Source organism: Triturus cristatus, chromosome 1_2, assembly GCF_964204655.1.
Source record: "Triturus cristatus chromosome 1_2, aTriCri1.1, whole genome shotgun sequence".
Classification (NCBI taxonomy): domain Eukaryota; kingdom Metazoa; phylum Chordata; class Amphibia; order Caudata; family Salamandridae; genus Triturus; species Triturus cristatus.
In genome coordinates, this window is record NC_140580.1 from 145,488,999 (window position 1) to 145,508,460 (window position 19,462).

The following is a 19,462-nucleotide window of genomic DNA, read 5'->3' on the forward strand; positions in this document are numbered from 1 at the left end:
ACGAATCAAAACATGTACTCCTGGCTCCCAACATGTGGGCTGAGCCAAAGCCCCTTTCTAGTGATGCTCACATAATTGTCTGCTGACAGCTGTCTAAGGTCATAAAAACACAGAAAAAATGGCTTGTATCATAACCATACAACATGCTCAGTTAACCCCTTCAGTGCCCGCCCCTTTCCCCGCCCTGTGCCGGCCGTTGTATTAGCGGGCGGGGTTTATGACGAGCTGGTCTCGTCATGGGCACAGCGCCACCGCGGCCCATGACGAGACCAGCTCGTCATGGGCATTGAAGAGGTTAAGAATCAAACTATAGGCAGCATTGCAAACTTTTCAAGATAAGGGAACTGAACAGTACGGGGACAAAGTGATGTGCTTTTCATTTCAATATTTGATGAAAAATAAAAAAAGCTGTGATTAAGATTCCTTATTTCACTGCTGACAATTTAGGGTTTCAACCAAGGCAAGAAGTGGATCTTACCTTGGACTCTGAACAGCAGTTTGCTGCCTTTCGACTAGATTCATGCGATAGAAATACAATTTACATACATACATTGCGTCTAGGAAGTTATTCAGCAGCTCATTCAGTCCAAATTATTTTGTGACATTCCTGATGTCTTTGGTACTGAATTTATAGTGGCACTAATAAGACTACAATTACCAGAATGCAGGGAAACAACCTGGACTGTATGCATGGAATTGAGTAAACATGAGAACTCTGTACTAAGCTGAGTAACGACAGAAAGACTAGTCTGAAAAAACAAACATCAACGAGAATGTTTGGTTAAGTTTAGTCTTCCTATTGGAAGCTGATTCTAACAGATAAACATGGCATAAGATCTCTAATGCCAGGATACTGCCCCAGTCGAAGAACGTAAACCCACCTGCGGAATTCAGAGACCTTAACTGATACAATTCTCAGCTTGAAGAAAGGTCTTTAGACCACAGTACATGGTTGAGCATTTCTACATTGCTGGGTGCTCCTCTGTAGATGTCCCACCAGGATACAAACCTTGATCCAGTTTGGGGCGGGTCTTCACTTCTTTCTTTCCCTCCTTCCCTACCACTTTACTACCACACACTGGTAAAGTGTGTGTTATGTAAACGTCCACATAAAGTAAATTGGAGATAAGTTTATTCCTCTCTGGAACGCCTGGAGCATGCCATGATAGGATCACTTAAAGGCATAAACAAAACAGTGTGTCAGATACACTTATGCAATTGTTTTTCCCACTGTTTCTGCATGCTGACAAAAAGATTTATTAGTAGGTGTTAACACGTAGGCGCTGATTTACTATAAACAGTAAGGGCAGGGAGTCATTCTTGTGCGTGGAGAAAACAAAAATGGAGTACCTGTGTTTCAATGTCCTTCCACGACTCTTCTCTTGCTTGCCGAATGGCCTCAAGCCATTGCCCGACCTGATCTCTGTGGGAGACAAAGAAAATGCAAATGTCAAAGAAATTCACTGAAAACGAAACAGGCGAAGAGGTAGAAGTTTACAGCTATTCTTATTAAAACTAGAAATATTGAAAGAAAATGTATAAGGACTTTCAGAACTGAAAATAATGACGTATCGGTGACCCTGATAATATCATCTTAGTAACAGAAAAAGATCATTGAATTACATAAAGAGGACATAGTCTGAACCCGCATGCTACTATGACACTAAAACCGATTTGATATCTTGATGCTAGATGAAAAGACTGAGAACTGGAGTTTACACAGTGCTTAATTTGTAAAAAAACCTAAGTGCCATTGCCCTCATCAGGAGGCCACTGCAGCTTGCACCACCCATTACCCCTGCAAGTGCTGCCAATGAAACTACTATCTATCACACTCCTACAAGTGTGACAGTTCAGACTATTCCAAGCCCCCAAATCTATAAGAATGGCTTGGGCAACAGGTACTAGTCATTTTAATGTATCTTGAACTAATCGGTTGTTGTGCTTGTATCTAATTTAGACACACAGTGCTTTCATTTGGACAGACTGTCATAAGAGCTGGTGTTGAAACTACCGGCTCAAATTAAGCGCCAAGTTTACAGAATGGCAACATATGTGATACAAGCTGACAAACAGGTACCACAAGATAAGTTCACTTTTTAGGTCTGATCTTTGAGACAGCGTTAGCTGTCTCACCAGACTATTATTTTTTTAAATAAATCCATGCATAGTATATATACATAGATGGGCGTTTCAGCAACAGGTTTCATTAACTGGTCTATTGTCAACCCACTTTACCCATTGACTTCATTCGCTTTGACTTACTACACAAAGCTTGTCCACATTGTTTATATCCACTTAAAACGTGTTCCTTTCTCTTGAGTGACAAAGCTGTTTCAATGTGTATTTAAAAAAAATATTATCATGTATGGTATCTTTTTAAAAAAATGATATTTATTTTGGTTGCAAATCAGCTGCCTAGTTATGCTGTGATTTATTTCCTGTCTCCTTTTTAGGTTGACCCTACCGCGCTTGCGCTGCAGGATGATCTGTTGTATGTACTTTGTGGGCTCCGGAGTATTGCCGCAGGGCTTGGCTACTTCCGCTTTTTACTTTCTGCTTAGGGACTTTTTAGGTCTCGCCTGAGCCAGCGCATGCGCTGCCCGGCGAGACATTTAGTGTGTGGGCTTTTAAAAATCCGACCACACGCTTTTGGCTGGCATAGAGCGTGTGGTTACGAGCACAATGACGAGCAGAGGCGCCATCTGGCGTTCCTCTCTCGTCATGGTGCGCGCACATCGCACACCACTCGCCAGCCTGCTTTTGCCGTATGCCGTCGCGCGCGAGCGCGCACACCTCAATTAACTTTCTGTTGTGTGTGGTATTTACTAACTTTATAGAAGTAAAAATGATTTACGTAGAAGACATAGGGGAATATTCATCCTGCTTAGCAAAATTACCATTTCTCTATATTTGGTAAACTACACGTCGGTGATTTAGAGAGCGTTGGGGTGTTCTGAAATGACTGTGCATTCTTTGTTATTGACGTGCAGCACTGCGCTTTGAAATGACACCCAGCAAGCATTCTACTGTGCATTAAGAGCGCATGGCGTCATCTGCCTTCCTCGGTGTCCTTAGTAGTGCACGGGGGGCTCTTACTTTCAAAATCCGGGTTTATTTAATTCGGGAATGGAAGTCACAACGCGAAGCTCCGCACAGAGTGACCTGGTTTAAAGAAGCGGGATTTAGTTTTGATGAGATTTGAGACGTTGTATTATTGTTGCTTTTTTGTTACATAAGCGCTATATATCTGTTGGAGGAGGGATGCCGTCATTAGAAAGGAAAGGCCTTCATGCGCTGCATTAATGAGTCGACTTCTGGCAGCGGACCATTGGTGATCTATTTCCAGTGACCTGATAAAAATATTTTTCTGACGCACCTTTTTTTAAAAAATTTGCATTCTATTTTAATTACCGGGATTCCGAAAGAATTACTTTGTCGGACGCTTGAGTTGAGTTTGCATGTGCTGGCGAGGCTATTCGAGAACATCTTGGGGTACTTTTTAACACTGGCAGTGCTAGTCTGCATATCTTTACCAGCCACCTTCTGTCACATTGAACGTTTGTTCAAAAATAAACTCGAAAAAAAATTCTGTCCGTAGAAAGAATGGTCTATGGGTTCCAGCTGAGTCTCGACTGGGTCTTGGAAATCCAGTTACCACTGAGCCAATACAGTGCCTCAGCAAGTAATAAACAACAAAATGAGCGTTTGGGCGTTACTTATTCACATTATACTCTCTTGCAATTTGAGGCCCTGGGAGATTAAGCGATTCATTCAAAATCACTTGATTTCTGTTGGTCAATTGATGAAGCTGGGATTGAAATTCAGGACCCCAGAGTTTCCATTCTACAGATTTAGCCATACCCACATCCTAGTGCCTATGGGATTACTATAGACATTAATATGTATTGTGCATGGACGTTTTTTTTTCTCTGAACCTCAAAATATAGATATGGGACACAACGTCCTGGTGGGTGAAGGCCACTGAGTAACTCTGTACACCTTTCTGAGACGTAGACGCTAGCTGTCTCCGCAGTACACCTTTGTGCCACTTCTTCTTTTTTTGTTGTTGCAGATTTATATAGCTTGAACTCGACCCGAAGGTATTGGAGTGCTTTACATGAGCACCAGTTATGTTACACAAGGACACATAAATTTTTTTTTAGGTAGGCACGGGGAGATTAAGTGATTTGCCCAAAATTGCAGGATGTGGAGTCGACTCCGAAGCTCGAACCTTGGTTTCCCAGCTGCAAAGTCAGTAGTCTAGCAGTGAGACCACATCCTCTACCACTGACCTGTTGGGTGCCCCAGATCAATGCAGCTGTGATCGAGCTCCTCTTCCGTGTTTCAAATGGAGGCTTCATTAGGACATATATAGGGTAGTGAGATAAATGAACATGGGCTTCATCCTTGGCTAGCTGACATACCCATGGCCGTGCTGCTGTGGCAAAATAGTGACCATGAGAAGTAAGAGTGACTTTATCTCATCTCTTCCACTCAAAATGTAGACACTCTTCTCTGTTGGTCCTACTGCATACCTGTTACATTTCTTCTCAGATCTCTATAAAATACTTCCTCTTTTGCATTAGTGAGAGTGCTGTTTTACTAGTTTTTAGAATTGCAATTGTGACTGCATAACTTTTCCAGTGAACTGTATTTCCAACCATCAACTCAATTTGTATCCAAATTATTTAACATCTGGAGGCAAATAAAATGTAAAATATTATTTTTCTCCGTATGCATAGGCTACTTCTACTTTGTTGTTGCCAGTGTCGTAGGTTTCAAAGCTTGGCTATTAAAACAGAATTGTGAGGTCAGTGGTATTCTACTCCAGTGCTATGTTTCTTCGAATACAGAGCTGGTCTAGGTAGCATGATCCGGAATAATAATAGAAACATGTATCTGTAATCATTTCACCTAAAATATGATGCCCTCCAGAGACATTAAGAATGCTTGGACTTTTGAAAAATGATTACAACCATTACTTTTGCATGCGGTCCTTTCCTCTACACGACAGACAATGGCATCGTACCTCCGGGTACCTGGACAAATCAGTTTCTTTTTAGGCCTCTCCTGTGAGAGCGCATGCGCTCTCACTTGCAAAAGATATTGTATACTAGATGGCGCTTGGAGCCTAGCACACCTATTGCTTACTATTTGTGGGCTCCATTGTTACTCATATTTGCTTCCTCCTAAATGTGCAGTTTGTGTCGGCTTCACTTCCTCTTCTTTGTTGGAGAGCGTGGACCAAATACTGATAGCTTCATTTTGATTAGTGACCTTCTGTTGGTGGTGCTTAAATAGAGATACTACATTTCTTTCTTCTTCCCTCGTTGTCCCTGTTGTTTCTTCCATCCCTTCCCCCACACTGCCTTGTTTGTGTTGCTACTTCCCTCCCATCCCCCACACCACCATGTCTGTGTTTCTTCTTCCCTCCCACTGCCACCCCCTTGTTTGTGTTGCTTTTTCCCTCCCATTGTCCCTGTTGCCTCTTCCAATCCCCACCATCCCACCATTGTCTGTGTTGCCCCCATCCGCCATAACACAAAAAGTGCTTTTACATGGCCAGTTCGGGCCGCATCATAGCGTTTTTTTCTCTCCAGCTTCCCGTTCCCTCCTACCCTCCCTCCTGTTATCCGTGTTGCCTCTTCCCTCCCAATCCCTACCCTCCCGCTGTCTGTGCTGCCTTTGCCTCCACCCACCATAAGCAAAACAAGCATTGGCATAGCCAATAGGTCTCGCTTTTGGGACCTTATAAGTGTTTAGTTATCCATCACAATATCCTTGGTGCAACAACATCAACTGTTGCATGGCTAAACACTTATAAGGTCCCAAAGGCGAGACCTATTGGCTATGCCAATGCTTGTTTTGCTCTCTGCTTCACATTCCTTTTCACTGCCTCGGCCCTCCTCCCGCTCTCAGATTCACACTCCTTTCTCTCCACCTCTCCCTTTTCTTTCTCTGCCTCAACTGCTTTACTCTGTGCCTCACATTCACGGATGTCAACTATGCTGTAAAAGTCTTCTGCGTGTAAACGAAGTGTGAACTGCTGCTTTAATCTTCTAACAGTGGATTGTGCATTGCAATAAATGCACCTAGTGTGTATGTTTCTCTTTAATAAAAGTGGGTCTCTGAAGGAAAATTGCCCTTAATAGGGAGATTTCCATGCTTTTAATGAAGTTCATAAGAGAACTCTTATGTAATAGTCTTGTTTGCCATGTAAAACGTGTATATTAATATGCTTACAAATTCGGTTATACGTGCATCAAAACACTTCCTTTAGTGAGAATCTGTTTAGCTTAGGACATTCTTTTGTGACATCTTCCCCACTTTAACATGGCCACCACAGGCGGTCGTTCATGTCAGTAATTTTGACTATGGGCCCTCTTTCTATGTCAATGACTTTAGTATTTAGCCAACAATTGAAACATGAACACGTGTTTTCATCGTTCCTAGCATTGTGCATGTGCCCTGAATGTGTATCCCTGACCAAAGGGGTAACTATTATACTTTCATATTATTATGTTGTATTGGTAATCCTTTTTTGGATATTTTGATTCAGTGAGATTTGAGGACTAGCAGCGTTTTCATCACGTTTTTTTTCTAATTTGGGGGGCAGTAATTTTGGTCACAGCCACTTGTGATGCTAATGGGACTCTTCTTTATATTAACAGGGCCTCGTTGGGACATGGATTTTCGAACTACAGCTGCCTTTGGCGGCCTAAAAGCAGCATAATAATGTGCTGATTAGTATGAAAGCTTTCATGTTAAAGAACAGTAGATTTTGCAGCACCCAGAACAATGTGCTGCATGGCTAAATACTTATAAGGTCCCTAAGGAAAGACCGATTGCATTGCAAATGCTTGTAAAAGTTGCTGTTTTAAACTGTTTCAGTGACAGCAGCTGTCTGCAATTTGGGTGATGATTTCTTCTTGTTGCCCCTAGAAAAAGTAACTGTAGAATAAAAATTAAAAAATGGATCAATTAAAAGGCTTGCTTTTTATAAAACAAAAGTTTAAAAAAAACATTGCTAGCAAAACCGTGATTTTTTTTTAAATGTAGCATTTTTATTGCAAGCATAGGTTGGCTATAGTTATGTGGTGTTTTCTTTTTGTGGCATATGCTTGCAATAAAAAAAATTAACAAAAGGAACATAACCATTGCACAGGCTTGCCAAGACCAGACTTGTTACGTTTGTCAATGCTTGTTGGGAGAGGAACTCATTTACATGCCTAAACATCTTGAATCACCCTAGTTTTCTTTGGACGTCTATGTAATTCCAAGCTTAAAAATTTGGGCCAAAATTACTTTCATGTCCATAAAAAACAGAAGTCAGTCGCGGCAGCCTACTGCCTTCCGTTTTTAAAATCGGAGATTAAAAGACAGCGCAGCTACTTGGATTTGTAAGAGTCCTATCTGGACACAAGGAACAGTGGGGGGGACTAGGGAAGCCATTCAAAGCAGACAAATCTGCAGGTCTGACAGCATAGAACGGCTTCCCCAGCTCCGCCGCTAGAACGCATGATGTAGCAGAGGCCGCCCCCGACGGGGGCCTCGAGGGCCGGCGCCATAAAGGCCGCCCGTGCCCACAAGGAACAGATCCGGTTTGCGCTGGTCAGCGCCGCCGGGAATCACCGTGCTGCAAAAGCGCCCAAGGCCCTCTCCTCCCCCTCCCCAAGGACAAGGGGGAAGAAGGAAAGGGGGAGGGGGGATATAAGGCAACGCTCCCCTGGGCAGCTCACCTTTTACATCAGGGAGCTGGGGGAGCGGCACCAACGTTTTTTGAGTCCCACCCACCCACACCTAGAACAGCAGCGTCGCAGTGCTGACAGGGACAAAAGGAACGATTGGCGAAGGAGACACACCGGGCGGTGTGTGGGAGTAAGGCCACTCACTTTGGGATGCCTCACGGCTGAGTGAAGTGGCACCACTCACTTTGGGATGCCTCACGGCTGAGTGAAGTGGTCTAACAAAAGGGGGTTGCAGACGGAGACGGCACTCGCAGCCCAGCCCCCGCCGGACGGCAGGGCACAAAAAAGTCCAACATGGTAGCGAGCTGAGGCCTAACTCCGGGAAGAAACTAACCCCATGCGATGAGAGCGCAAAGAGAGCAAATCCAACCAAAAGGGGCGGAAACAAAGATGTATTGGTTTGATAATGGAAACACACCGACCGAGCGGTGTGTAGAAGGAGGGTCACTCACTCTGGGATGCCTTAGGCTGGGTGAGTACGCCTGACAAAAAAATCGGAGTAGCAAACGGAGACTGCACTCGCAGCCCAGCCCCGCCAGACGGCAGGGTGCAGGAGAGACTAGCAAGGTAGCGAGTTGTGGCCTGGCTCCGGGAAAAGGCTATCCTCCACATGCACAGGGGCGTGTAAAACAAAAAAGAACAATCTACAAGCGGTCAGGGTGATTTACGACCCCTAGGATATGCAAATGAGCAAAAGCCAAACCAGTGATTTATGGCCAGCCGATGATTTATGGCTGATGATTTATGATGCCCATACAGAATGATTTATGACAGCAGAATGATGACAGATTCATGACAGAATGATTTGTGACATCCCGATGATTTATGACCATGATCTATGGCAACAAATGATGACAGATTTGAGACAGAATGATTTATGATACCCGATGATTTATGACCCATGATTTATGATGTCCAAATGACACTGAGTGATAACCAATTGGGATAATGTATGATAATGATTTTGAGCCCGGCCCGAGAAGATGTCCTGGGGAATTGTACAAATATGACGTATGTAATGTTAAATAAAACTGCGGCCAACAACCACCACAAAAACAATGACTGTTGGCTGTGTGTAGTAATACAGATACTATGGTATGGTTCCGGGAATGGGCGCAGTGCGGCTGTTATGAGCGGACTCCAGATTGTAGAAGTCTTTAATTCACAAATCCTATTTTTGAAGTGGTGGGCATTTTTGTTCTTAAATATGTCCACACTTAAATTATCATTATATAAAATGGGTTCGCACCAACATCTCCGGCGTGTGCATTGGTTAAGAAGTGAAACAACGCTACCGATAATGGGTTGTAGAGGTCTGGGTAGGCAGTCAAGTTTTGTTTTCAACTTTAGGAAGAAAGTTGTTCTAAACTTTCCCAGTAGCAGAGGTTTAATCACACAGTTTTAAACTTCTGTTATATAGTGGGAAAATATACATTCTGCAGCCGGACATATGTATATATGTCACTCTTAATCAGCCCAGAGGGTGTCCAGAGTATACACACAGGTACCAAGACATATTATGGACAGATAAACATTTTAAGACTAAGACTCACCCTTCATCTCCAATAAGGTAGTAGTTCCGTTCTTTCGTTGAAACGGAAATAACCTGCTCAGGGGAACATTTGAACATCTTCTGAACCGCCGCCATTTTGTCCCGGTTCTTAATCCCACGACATACACTGTGAACACTGTTACAGAGGGATGTGAGATGTACATGTTAAGTATGTGCTTTTTGGCTCAGTTCGAGCTAAACAAATGCCACTTACACAAATACCAAATCAATTCATACATTTATGGCATGAATTCACCCACACGATTTCCATGCACTTCTGCTTTTGACATTTCAGTGTTTTCAGTGCAGTGGGGTTTAAGAATTGATATGGTAATATCCTGCACTGTATATGTGTGTCTGTTAGATTGAATGTTATAGCACTGAATGAGTTCCAAGTGCTGTAGAGTTGTATAGAAAAGAAAGTCAAATACTAGAATTCATAAATGACAGCGGCATTCTTTGGTATGATATTGTCACCACCTCCAATACATTGCCATGTCAAACACTCCCACGTCATTCATAGAAGGTGTTGCTTCGCTGGCTTTGATGTAACATATGTAACCTTCTGTGTTCCATGACTTTTGATTACAAATTTATAAGAGTGACATTCCCTGCAAGCTTGTACTGAATCTGCACAAAGGCTAGACCAAGTAGTCTGTTTTGAACAGATATTGTGATCTCTTGTGAAAGATGGTCTCCCTCAATGCTTAGCAAACACGAGGCAGAATATTCATAACATAAAAACGTAATCTCTAAATCCAAAATATACTTATGATGTATCAAAGGACTTTGGCAATTTTAATGGGTCCACCATTAGGCTCAATTGTCCTGTTTTTCAAGCGCTAGCAGACTGGGCTGGTGGGGACGTCATGTCAGCCTCTCAGCGTGACCTGTGTTCTTGAAAGTTTAAATGAACGCACAAGCTGCAGGGAATCCTGGGTAATGTTTTAAAGCCAAGCGAATGGTAGCCCCGTGAAGTAGCCACAGCATTCGGGTTTTCAAAAATGCTATCAATTTCTTCTAGTTAGATCTAGGGGTTTGAATTTGTGCTTAACTTTGGCCTTGCAACTTTTTTGGTTTTATGTTTCAATAATGATAGGGATGAAAAGATTCAATTCTCACAGGTAGCCAGGTTGATGGAAGCCAGTTTTGAAAAGTGATAGGTTGAGCAATGTCCTTTAGGAATAAGAATGTTACTTGAGTGTTTTCTGGCTCCAGGAGATACATGGAATTTCTGGAAGCCACCTCCATAGCAAAGACACATAACATACTGGTGCAGCAGTTGTGCTTGTTTCGTTTCCTCTGGGAGAGGTAAGGATGTTGTAAGCGAATGAGTGGTTGTTGGCCCGGACAAAAAACAATGCCCCTGTAGGGCCTGATTCACAGTTAAATCCACCTTTCTAGACTTGGGATGGCCAGGGTTATTGTGGCTCAAGAGCCAGGAGTTTTGGGAGGTTTACAGTCCACTGCTACACCGGCTCTCATGCACGCACCGATCAACAGGGATCCCAAAGGTACAACAACACGTTCTTTCTTATAGCTTACAGGAAATTCATAACAGCCGGCACAATGTCTCATTGGCATCTGACTTTAAATACATCACACTGCACAGATAGAGCTGCCCAGTGGCGAATACTTACTCGTCCAATCTGATCGTCCCCTTGCACTGGTTCTTTAAGATTTGGGATGAATAGTACTGAAGGGCGTAGGCATTCCTGCTCACTTTAATCAAAAGGAAATATCTCCTTTTCCAAGAGGACTGTGGGTAAAAGAAAGTCTTGAGGTTATGAGGTGGCACCATAAGGCTTCTTAAATGCTAACTCAGCAGTAACTTGGTGGATTCTCAGTACCTGTTTAGAGAAAAGTTCGGCTGGTGGCGATTTCGTAAGGAATCCGTGTTTGATGACATCCCCGTTGTAAAAACATGTACTGTCTCCTAAACAAAAGACAAAGTATGTGGTTAGGTCACAAAAGCAGGAGTTTTGACTATTTTCTCTTCTCGATGACCGGTGGCCAGAATGATGGGCCACATCCATTTCCCACTACCTATCCCTGGAAGTTCTCCTTCCTAAATAATGCTCCACCCCACATCCCCAATCCTATCTATTTGGCTTGCTTCACATTGTATGAGGTTCACTTTCGACAACTCCCATCACATTTCTTTTGCTACTTCCCTGTATGATGTTCGACATGACACATCCCACGTTTCTGGTCTTGTGATCTTTTAGAGCTGAACCCGTTGGTCCCAATATGTATGTGGGGTCCCTCCCCATGGAACGGCACATGCCACCATCTCCAAATCACAGCTACCTGGACACGATTCAATGACACCATATGTTTCTCAATCCTATCACCAGTGGCCCCGTACAATGCTCTAGACTCAGGCTCTTCGGTCCTAGGTCTGTCTGGTTTGGGCTATTTCCCCTACTCATGTGATGCAACGTATAACACACAGCATACGCTGCAGGGTTTCTTCACCCTAACTTCTCAAATGCCTGGAAAGGCAGAGAGAAGGTGAGTGCCTCGCTATGCTTGGGAAAAGAGCCATTTTCATGTTTTTGCGTAAGGAAGGCCGGAAGGTTGTAAGACAACGGGAGCGTGTGCTGTGATGATTCTCAGGCCGAAGCACACCTCCTAGGGCTGGATGACCCATGAGATATTGGACGCCCAACTTTATCAACGTTAGCAAGCCTTAAAAACGGGAAACACCGTTTACAATGCTGTTTCCATAACGCATGGCCTTACAACGCGGTTGTTACAATGACTGCGTTGCTACGACACATACCATTACATCGCAAGTCATAACAATGACTTGCTAAATCCAACACCTTCCCTGCTGTTGCACAAACTGGAGTAGGAATAGTAAATGATACTTTTCCTAAGTCCAGTTCGTCCCCTACAGCAAGTCGTTGTTACGACTTGCGATGTAATGACATGCGTGGTAACAACACAGTCGTTGTAACAACCACGTTGTAAAGCCATGCCTGGAGAATGTATGCGTAGTAACATCTTACATTCCTCAAAAACACACTATGAATAATATGAACATATTGGAAATTATTTTCAAACGCTTTGAGCACAGTTGCTACTTAGAAATTGGCCAATTACAGCTCTTACTTTAGATTTTAACTAGAGATGAGGACCATTTTTTCAGAGAGAGCCTATGCCATAGTTCATCTATTTACACTGTGAACAAATACTTTGTTATGACACTGATCGAACTCCTAGAAATTGTGGAAACTAGGTGAGATCTCTGTTATCAATTGTAGAGGCATGCCTAACTGATCTACAGCCCTCAATTACTTTTACAGGCAACAAACTGGGAAATCAGTCTCTCTGCATGCCTGTTCACCTCTGTGTGCAGTATTAACAGGTTGCGCATGAATATTATCAAATTAGCTGAAATTACTTTTCTGTTTTGCCTGTTCTGTGTGGTGCAAGCTTCAGAGTCTTCTCTGCTGTCAGACCGTCCCATGTCAAGCCGTCATGCTTTTTTAAGACAAGAGCAGTAGGGATGCTGGTAGCTAGAGCCTTATATCACCTTGGGTTGTAAGGTCTAGTCTCCTCCCTGTCGTTTTCAGCATCGTTCCAGCAACATGATTCAGTATGATCAATTTAGATGGAGATGAAGTGATTTGCCAAGGATCACACAATTCTTCAAGTGGGAAAGCCAGGAACGTGTCTCTCTTCCAAAAAAGTATTCCCCGCAATCACCATTTGCCTACATTTCATTCCTGCATGCCACGCCATTCTCAGAAAGACATGGTGACAGAGCTGGAGTTCTACTGAATTCTCGAAAGTGACAGAGTTTCTTCTGTGGAAGTAGTATAAAGCAAAGGCAAGCTTCTTACTCTACTGTCTGTGTTTCAGTCAGTAGACAATGGAATGTGGTAGTGAACAGACTAGTTGTAACACCTCTAGCTGGGGCCAGCACCGAGAAACAGAGGTAATGGTCTGCAAAATGCTTGCTTGATGAGCAATGGTCAAAGTGCATTAGAAAAAAGTATGGAAACTGTGATACTGCATACAATGGGTTGGGGCCTGTGAGCATGGGGGCGGGGTCAAAGGTGTAGCTAAAAACACAAAACATTCTGTACGTTTTTTGATCTTTCACTATCAGGTAACTACATACAACTTAAATGAAGAATACATTTTTAAAATGTTCCTCAGTGGGAAATGCACTGTAGAACATTATGAAACCTTTAATAATGAATGCACTGCATAGGTCTGTGTGTAACTAGAGAGCCAGAGAATTAAATCTAGGTTGGTGCAGTGGAGAAAAGTGACTTGTGTATTTTTTGTGCTACGAGGTCACAGACTGTGGCAGAAGCACTGTGAAAATGTAAGCCATTATTTTAGTATAAGATAGACTGCTACAAAATGTGCAAAAAGGTTTAAGATAAAATGTTTTTTCCAAAATATAGACTGTAGTAATACCCTGACTGTACGTCATGCAATTTTTTACATAACTGTCCCTTCAACAGCTTGTTTAGGGTTGTAAGCGCTATTTAAACACAATTACAATTAAAAGCACACATTTCACAGCTCAGTTTTTAACTCTTTGCGCTACCACTCAAAAAGAATAAATCTGTGTCATCACGGAACCCCGCATGCATTTTTCTCACATGCTTTTACAATGCAGTTACTACCCTGAGTGCAACAATACCACGTGTTACTTTACCACGCAAGTCGATACAAGGACTTGCTTTAGGGGTGTCGCTGGACTTTGGAATAGTATAAATCACTATTCCAACTCCAGTCTATGCAACAGTAAGGAAGGTGTTGAACTTCCAACACCAGTCCAACAACGCGCCCCCTAAAGCAAGTCGTTGTAATGACTTGTGGGTTAAAGTAATGCATGGTAATGTTGCAGTCAGGGTAGTAACTGCATTGTAAAGGCAGGTCGTTGTTGTGACTGCGGTGTAATGGATGTTTCCCTTTACACTTGCATATCACCCTTTACGTTTGCAGAATTAACTCACTGCACACATTTTAATTTCTTTCAGGCGAGCAGGCACCCTGGCAGGAATGCTTGTTTAGCCAGGAGCGTTAAGGAACCCCACTTTAGCAGCTAGAGTGGGGATGGGTTTCTATATGTACCTCTTCTGTTTTCAGTTCTGCAGACAAGCTCATAATTAACGCTGTAAAAGAACACAGCATCAATAGAAGACCAAGCAGGAGCAAGGAAGAATAGAAGATGGTTAAAGGCAAAGAAGGGAGCAATATTGGAAGGAAGAGTGAAAGGATGGATGGATAGGTGATTGAGTGAATGAGTGGATAGATGGATGATTGGGTGAAAGGGTGATTGAATGAATAGGTGGATGGGCTGGTGATAGGATGGATGAGTAAAGGGATGGATGGGTAGGTGGGTGGACAGGTGAAAGAATGGGAGAGGAAAGGGATGAATAAGTGGATGGACAGGTGAAAAGAAGGCAGAGAAAATAGTTGGATGAGTGGGTGAAAGAGTGAGTGAATAGATGCCAGAGTGGATGGATAAATGATGATGGTAGAGTGGATAGATGGATGGCACAGTGGATGGATGATGGATTGATGGAGAACAATTGAATGATTGATGAAATAATGAATGGATGACAGAATGTAATGGTCAAATAGTGGATGGAAGGTTGAAAGAATGAATGGATAGATGCTGGGATGGAGGAGACGAGGAAGCTCTTCTAGATAGAGCTGGGCTCACTTGCTTCGCTTGCTTGGTGTCTTCAGAGCTTCAATTCAAAGAGGGTGGATTTTTATTTTTCGGCTACTCCCTTTTGTTTAGCTGTCTGTCCAGCTTCAGTTTCACAGCATAGGAGACTCACTGAATGACACTTCAACGGAAGCATGTAAACTATTGGAGTTACCCAAGCAACCCGGGAGGGTTGTCTTTTTACAAAAAGTAGGGGAACGTTTTTTCATACATCAAAAAAGTATGAGAAATTTGTGCCCCTCCGATCCCGCCCACTTCAATGACTGATCGTAAGTCATAGTATGTAAATGAACTCAGAATGAGCACCTTTCCATTAATGCATTTCTACTCAGCAAAAATAAATGTGAATATTTAAAAAGCATATCAGTAAGTGGATCTAATGAGGGCCATAGAAAATGGAAATAGTAGTGTGGTTCACACATAATCCTATCTGAGGAAATAGAAGAGGAATTCCAAAGAAGTCAATATGCCTGAAGATTTCTTAACATGAAGCAGGCAGTCTTATTTTGTTGAATCATCAAGTAGAGTAGGTAGAGCTAATTGAGTGGGGTAAGGAGAGAACAGGTTTAGAACTTCCATCAATGGAAAAAAATTGACAAAGCCAACAGGTCTTGTACATTAAAGGTGTTGGCCAACATCTTGCCAATGCTTGTTGCCGATGCTGAACAGCATTGGCAAAGAGGAAAAATAGTGCCAATGCTGAATAGCAATGGGAAAAAGCTCAAATCCAGCCCTAGCATCAATAAAAATGAGCGAGCATGTGTTGCTAAGAATGTGTGCACACTCCCCATGACACAGTAGTTCCTTTGCCTTTTGGCCCCAGCATCATGTCGTATGCCTGCGCATGTGTTACTATGCATGTGTGCAAGAATGTAATGATAATGTTTTTTTATTATTGTTCTAAGATGGCATATGCCAGTCTTGGAGTGGTAAACTGAAAAAATAAAAAATAAAATAAAGGGCTAAAGAAAGCACATTCAGAGAAAGGAGCAGCCTGGTAGTGAATGTCAGCTGGCAGGTCCTCCTACATTTTTTTAAACATATCAATATAAAAAAGGACAGAAAGGTGGAGGAGAGCAATGGTGTAGCGAGATGCATTGGGGGCAAGTCAATGCCTCCAATGAGCAGGAAGGAGCTGGGGTATTTTAGAAAAAAGCTTGAGAGGGAGAGGTGGGGAGGCAATGGAGGTCCTGGGGAGTTGGAGAGCAACGTACAGACCACAGAGAGATATGGATGGGATGGTGGCAGCACCAGATCTCTATAGCCTTTCTGTTTCAAACTCAAGTGATGAGATTGTGCCCCCACCCTCAGCAGGCTGACTGGCGCCTCTAATCCAAGAATTTCAAACTCAATTGCTTCCGTCTGAGCCTGTTTCATTTTCTGTACCCCGTTACCAGGGAGATCGCTTGGCCTCTTACTACTGTCTTATAGGATTCCCATAGTGTGACAAGATGGGTTTACTGGTCCCTTGTTTTCTGGGAAATGCTGGTCTGTGTTCATTTTTAGTTCGGCAACTAGTTCTGTATTCTTTAGGTACCATGGGTCTATGGACCATTTGTCTCTGTTCCCCTAATTATTCTCTCTTAATTTCCACCCATGGGGGTGAGCTGATGTTCCCTGTGCCAGCATTTTTGCCCCCCCCCCCCAAAGTGTTCCTTGAATAGCCGCTGAGTTAGCATATAATCAATGAGGGAGAAATTGCGGTGCACCCCTGACTAGAATGTGTATTGTCTGTCTTGTGGGTTGCATGCCCTCCAGATGATAGCATCCAAAAGTTTTGCTCGGGCCCGTTCCTTCCTGAGACATTTTTTCTGCACAAGTCTTTGTCAACCACCAGACTGAGGTCCCCGCTTGGGTGGTATGTACGCCGAGCTAAGGATGATCATTCCATCCCACTTGCCTGTGCGATGTGGCAGCCCTGTGCCTGTCCAAGTTGGTATGGGAGTAAATGATGTCTTTTTCAGGCCAGTATCTCCACATCCCTGGAACCAGTTGTGTATCCCAAGTGGGCCAGTGCTTTGTAACCGTTGCTTTCTAGCGCTTTGCAGCTGTACCCTGTAAGGTATGACTCCTGCATCATGACTGTGTCTGAGCTATGACTCTTCAGGTATTGCAAGACAACCCCTCTTTATTTAGAGGGGCGAGCTGGACCCGGCTTCCGGCACGCCCCTCTCTTTACCCCCCTCAACCATACGCCCAATCGAAAGAAGCAGCAAATGCCTGGTGTTGGGTGCCTGCAAGCGAGCCAGCGGTGACAGCTGGGTGGAGGGGAGCAAGGGGCAGATTCGAGCTCCCCAGGCTGGGACTGGGGGACTAGAGAGAGCATGGGATCTTCCTAGCAGCAGACAATACAAACACAAACATTATGACATGCCTGATGTGACTGAGTTTTCCCCTACTTTACCACATTCCACAGGGAAGCCCCTCAATGTTGTTTCACCAGGTTGGTAGCTTTCCCTGAGCTCTGGGACTGGCTATAGCAATACAGCATCATCATTTGGAATAGTGGAGTGGTGTGGCTCACTGGTTAGAGGCGGCAGACCCGGAAGCAGAAGTCGGCCCGGGACCAGGGTTCGATTCCCGACGCGGCAGGGTCTTGGGCCAAGGTCAGCAGACACGATAATTCTCGCCTCGGTGCCTACTCTAACCATGGATCACACTCAGCAACTCTGGGCAATAGCTTGCTTAATCTCCACTCACGGCCCCATCAGCGCTGGGGATGCTTGGTCTTCACCTTGGAGATGCCCAGTAGGGACCATCTCACAGGGAAAACCAGGATGGGTTCCCCAGCAGCACACAGCGCCGGGACACTCTTGGGAGTAGCCGCGCGCTCAACAAATACCCAGTAACATAACATAACATAACAGTTACTTACTGACGCAGTCAGAGCTCTTTCTTCGGTCATTGGAACGCATGGCGGCCGCTTCCCCTCACCTACTGGTTGATGAAAAGAGAAGGGTCAGTCAGCTGATGGCAAAACAAGAGGATGTGCAAGCAGCAGAACAACTGTTGTTATGTTAAAACTAAGTACGTGTCTGGAAAGGTCTCATCTGAATAGACCGTCCGATCCTGCTAGGTCCTGCTATGGGGCTGCTTTGGCAGCAATCTGACCTGCTCTGGAGGCCTCATCTCCTGTCCTGAGTTCTGGTCTGTAGCTCTCGTCCAGTGCATTGTGCCCCGTTCTGGAAGCCTCCAGGTGGGCGCTGTATTAGTTCAGAAGCATAGGTCTTTGTATGAGCACAGTATGTGTTATTGAGCCTTGAGGAATCCTGGAGCCAGTTCTCAAACACACTCTGAAACAGCAGTGCGACAAGAACATGGTTTCTGGGATGATCCAGAATGTTAGAACTACTCTGTTTCAGCTTCTCTCATGTTCACAATTTCCACACTTCTTTAAAACATCTAACGGGCGGATGCTCTTGGGCACTGCAGCGCTCCAAATTATACACATAGCCATGGGGTTAGAGTACATACATTTGTACCAGTGCAAGGTACTTTTGCCCAACAGTTGCACTGGCTGAACAGTGCAAAAACGTCATATGGAAAGTCATACTAAAGAACAAGTGTGTCTTTGCACCAGATGGCGGTGCAAAAGTCAGTCTTTAGTAGGTGATCTGTGGAAACGTTTGGGCAAAGCGTCCTGCACTGGTGTACAGGTATGTAGCCTGATCCCAGGAGTATAGGGTTCAGCCAGGGCAGAAGTCATAAAAAAAGAAGTGGTGGGACCAACCAAGTTAGGCAGTATGCAAGTGACATCATGGTGTGTAGTATCACAGCGAAATAACACTGCATCACAGGAAGAGACATCACAACACATGACCTCCCAGGGACGTGACATCACAAGAAGTGACATCAGATCTTAACACGTCACACACGTTTCGCTGCTCTATCATGAGTACATATAAGCATATTATGAGTTTTAACAAATTAGATTTTGCATCTGGGATGTGCCCAAAAAGTGTTGCAAACCCAACGCAAAATGTGGGCCTCAAGGTATACATTTTGTTGAACTCTGCCACAAGGAAGTTGGCAACAACGAGAAACATAGCAGTAAATCTAATATGCTTAATTGCAAAGTCTGCATTTTAACATTTCTTATAGGGGTTAAGGCACTTGCTGCAGGGATCTTTGTGTACCCAGTAAATCCCAGGGAAAAATAATAATGATAAGAGAACTTTGGAGAGTAAAGCATTTGCTGGAAAGAAGTGTTTTCTCTACTCCCAGTTGTGAATCAAAGTAGCATAGAGGGTTAATGTATCTCATGCAAAGGACATCATCTAGCAAGCAGCTGACAGATTTTTATTTTATTTAGCTAGTTAAGCGAGTTAACACAGATCCTTTTGTTACTTGCAGTTCATAAATTGTAATCCTTCTATTACAGCATAGTGAGCTCTGATGGACATGTGACTCCTACACCTTGCACCTTCACAGCCTTATGTAACACGTTATGCACAT

General features: G+C 43.7%; 1 protein-coding gene across 21 annotated transcripts in view; it reads right to left on the bottom strand.

The window, feature by feature from the left end:
* Window positions 1-19,462, bottom strand: part of PLEKHS1 (pleckstrin homology domain containing S1) — a 71,432-nt gene that overhangs the window by 40,620 nt on the left and 11,350 nt on the right. For 8 of the 21 annotated variants that reach the window (XM_085603326.1, XM_085603322.1, XM_085603332.1 and 5 more), the window contains exons 2-6: window positions 17,883-17,944; window positions 11,154-11,239; window positions 10,944-11,062; window positions 9,305-9,439; window positions 1,351-1,423 (exon numbers count right to left, since the gene is read on the bottom strand). In XM_085603326.1, the coding sequence (XP_085459452.1) occupies window positions 1,351-1,423; window positions 9,305-9,439; window positions 10,944-11,062; window positions 11,154-11,239; window positions 17,883-17,922 (453 nt within the window). In that variant the 5' untranslated portion in view covers window positions 17,923-17,944. Of the gene's footprint in view, window positions 1-1,350; window positions 1,424-9,304; window positions 9,440-10,943; window positions 11,081-11,153; window positions 11,240-17,882; window positions 17,945-19,462 lie in introns of all 21 variants that reach the window. The other 13 variants (XM_085603310.1, XM_085603316.1, XM_085603313.1 and 10 more) reach the window with 3 other exon arrangements.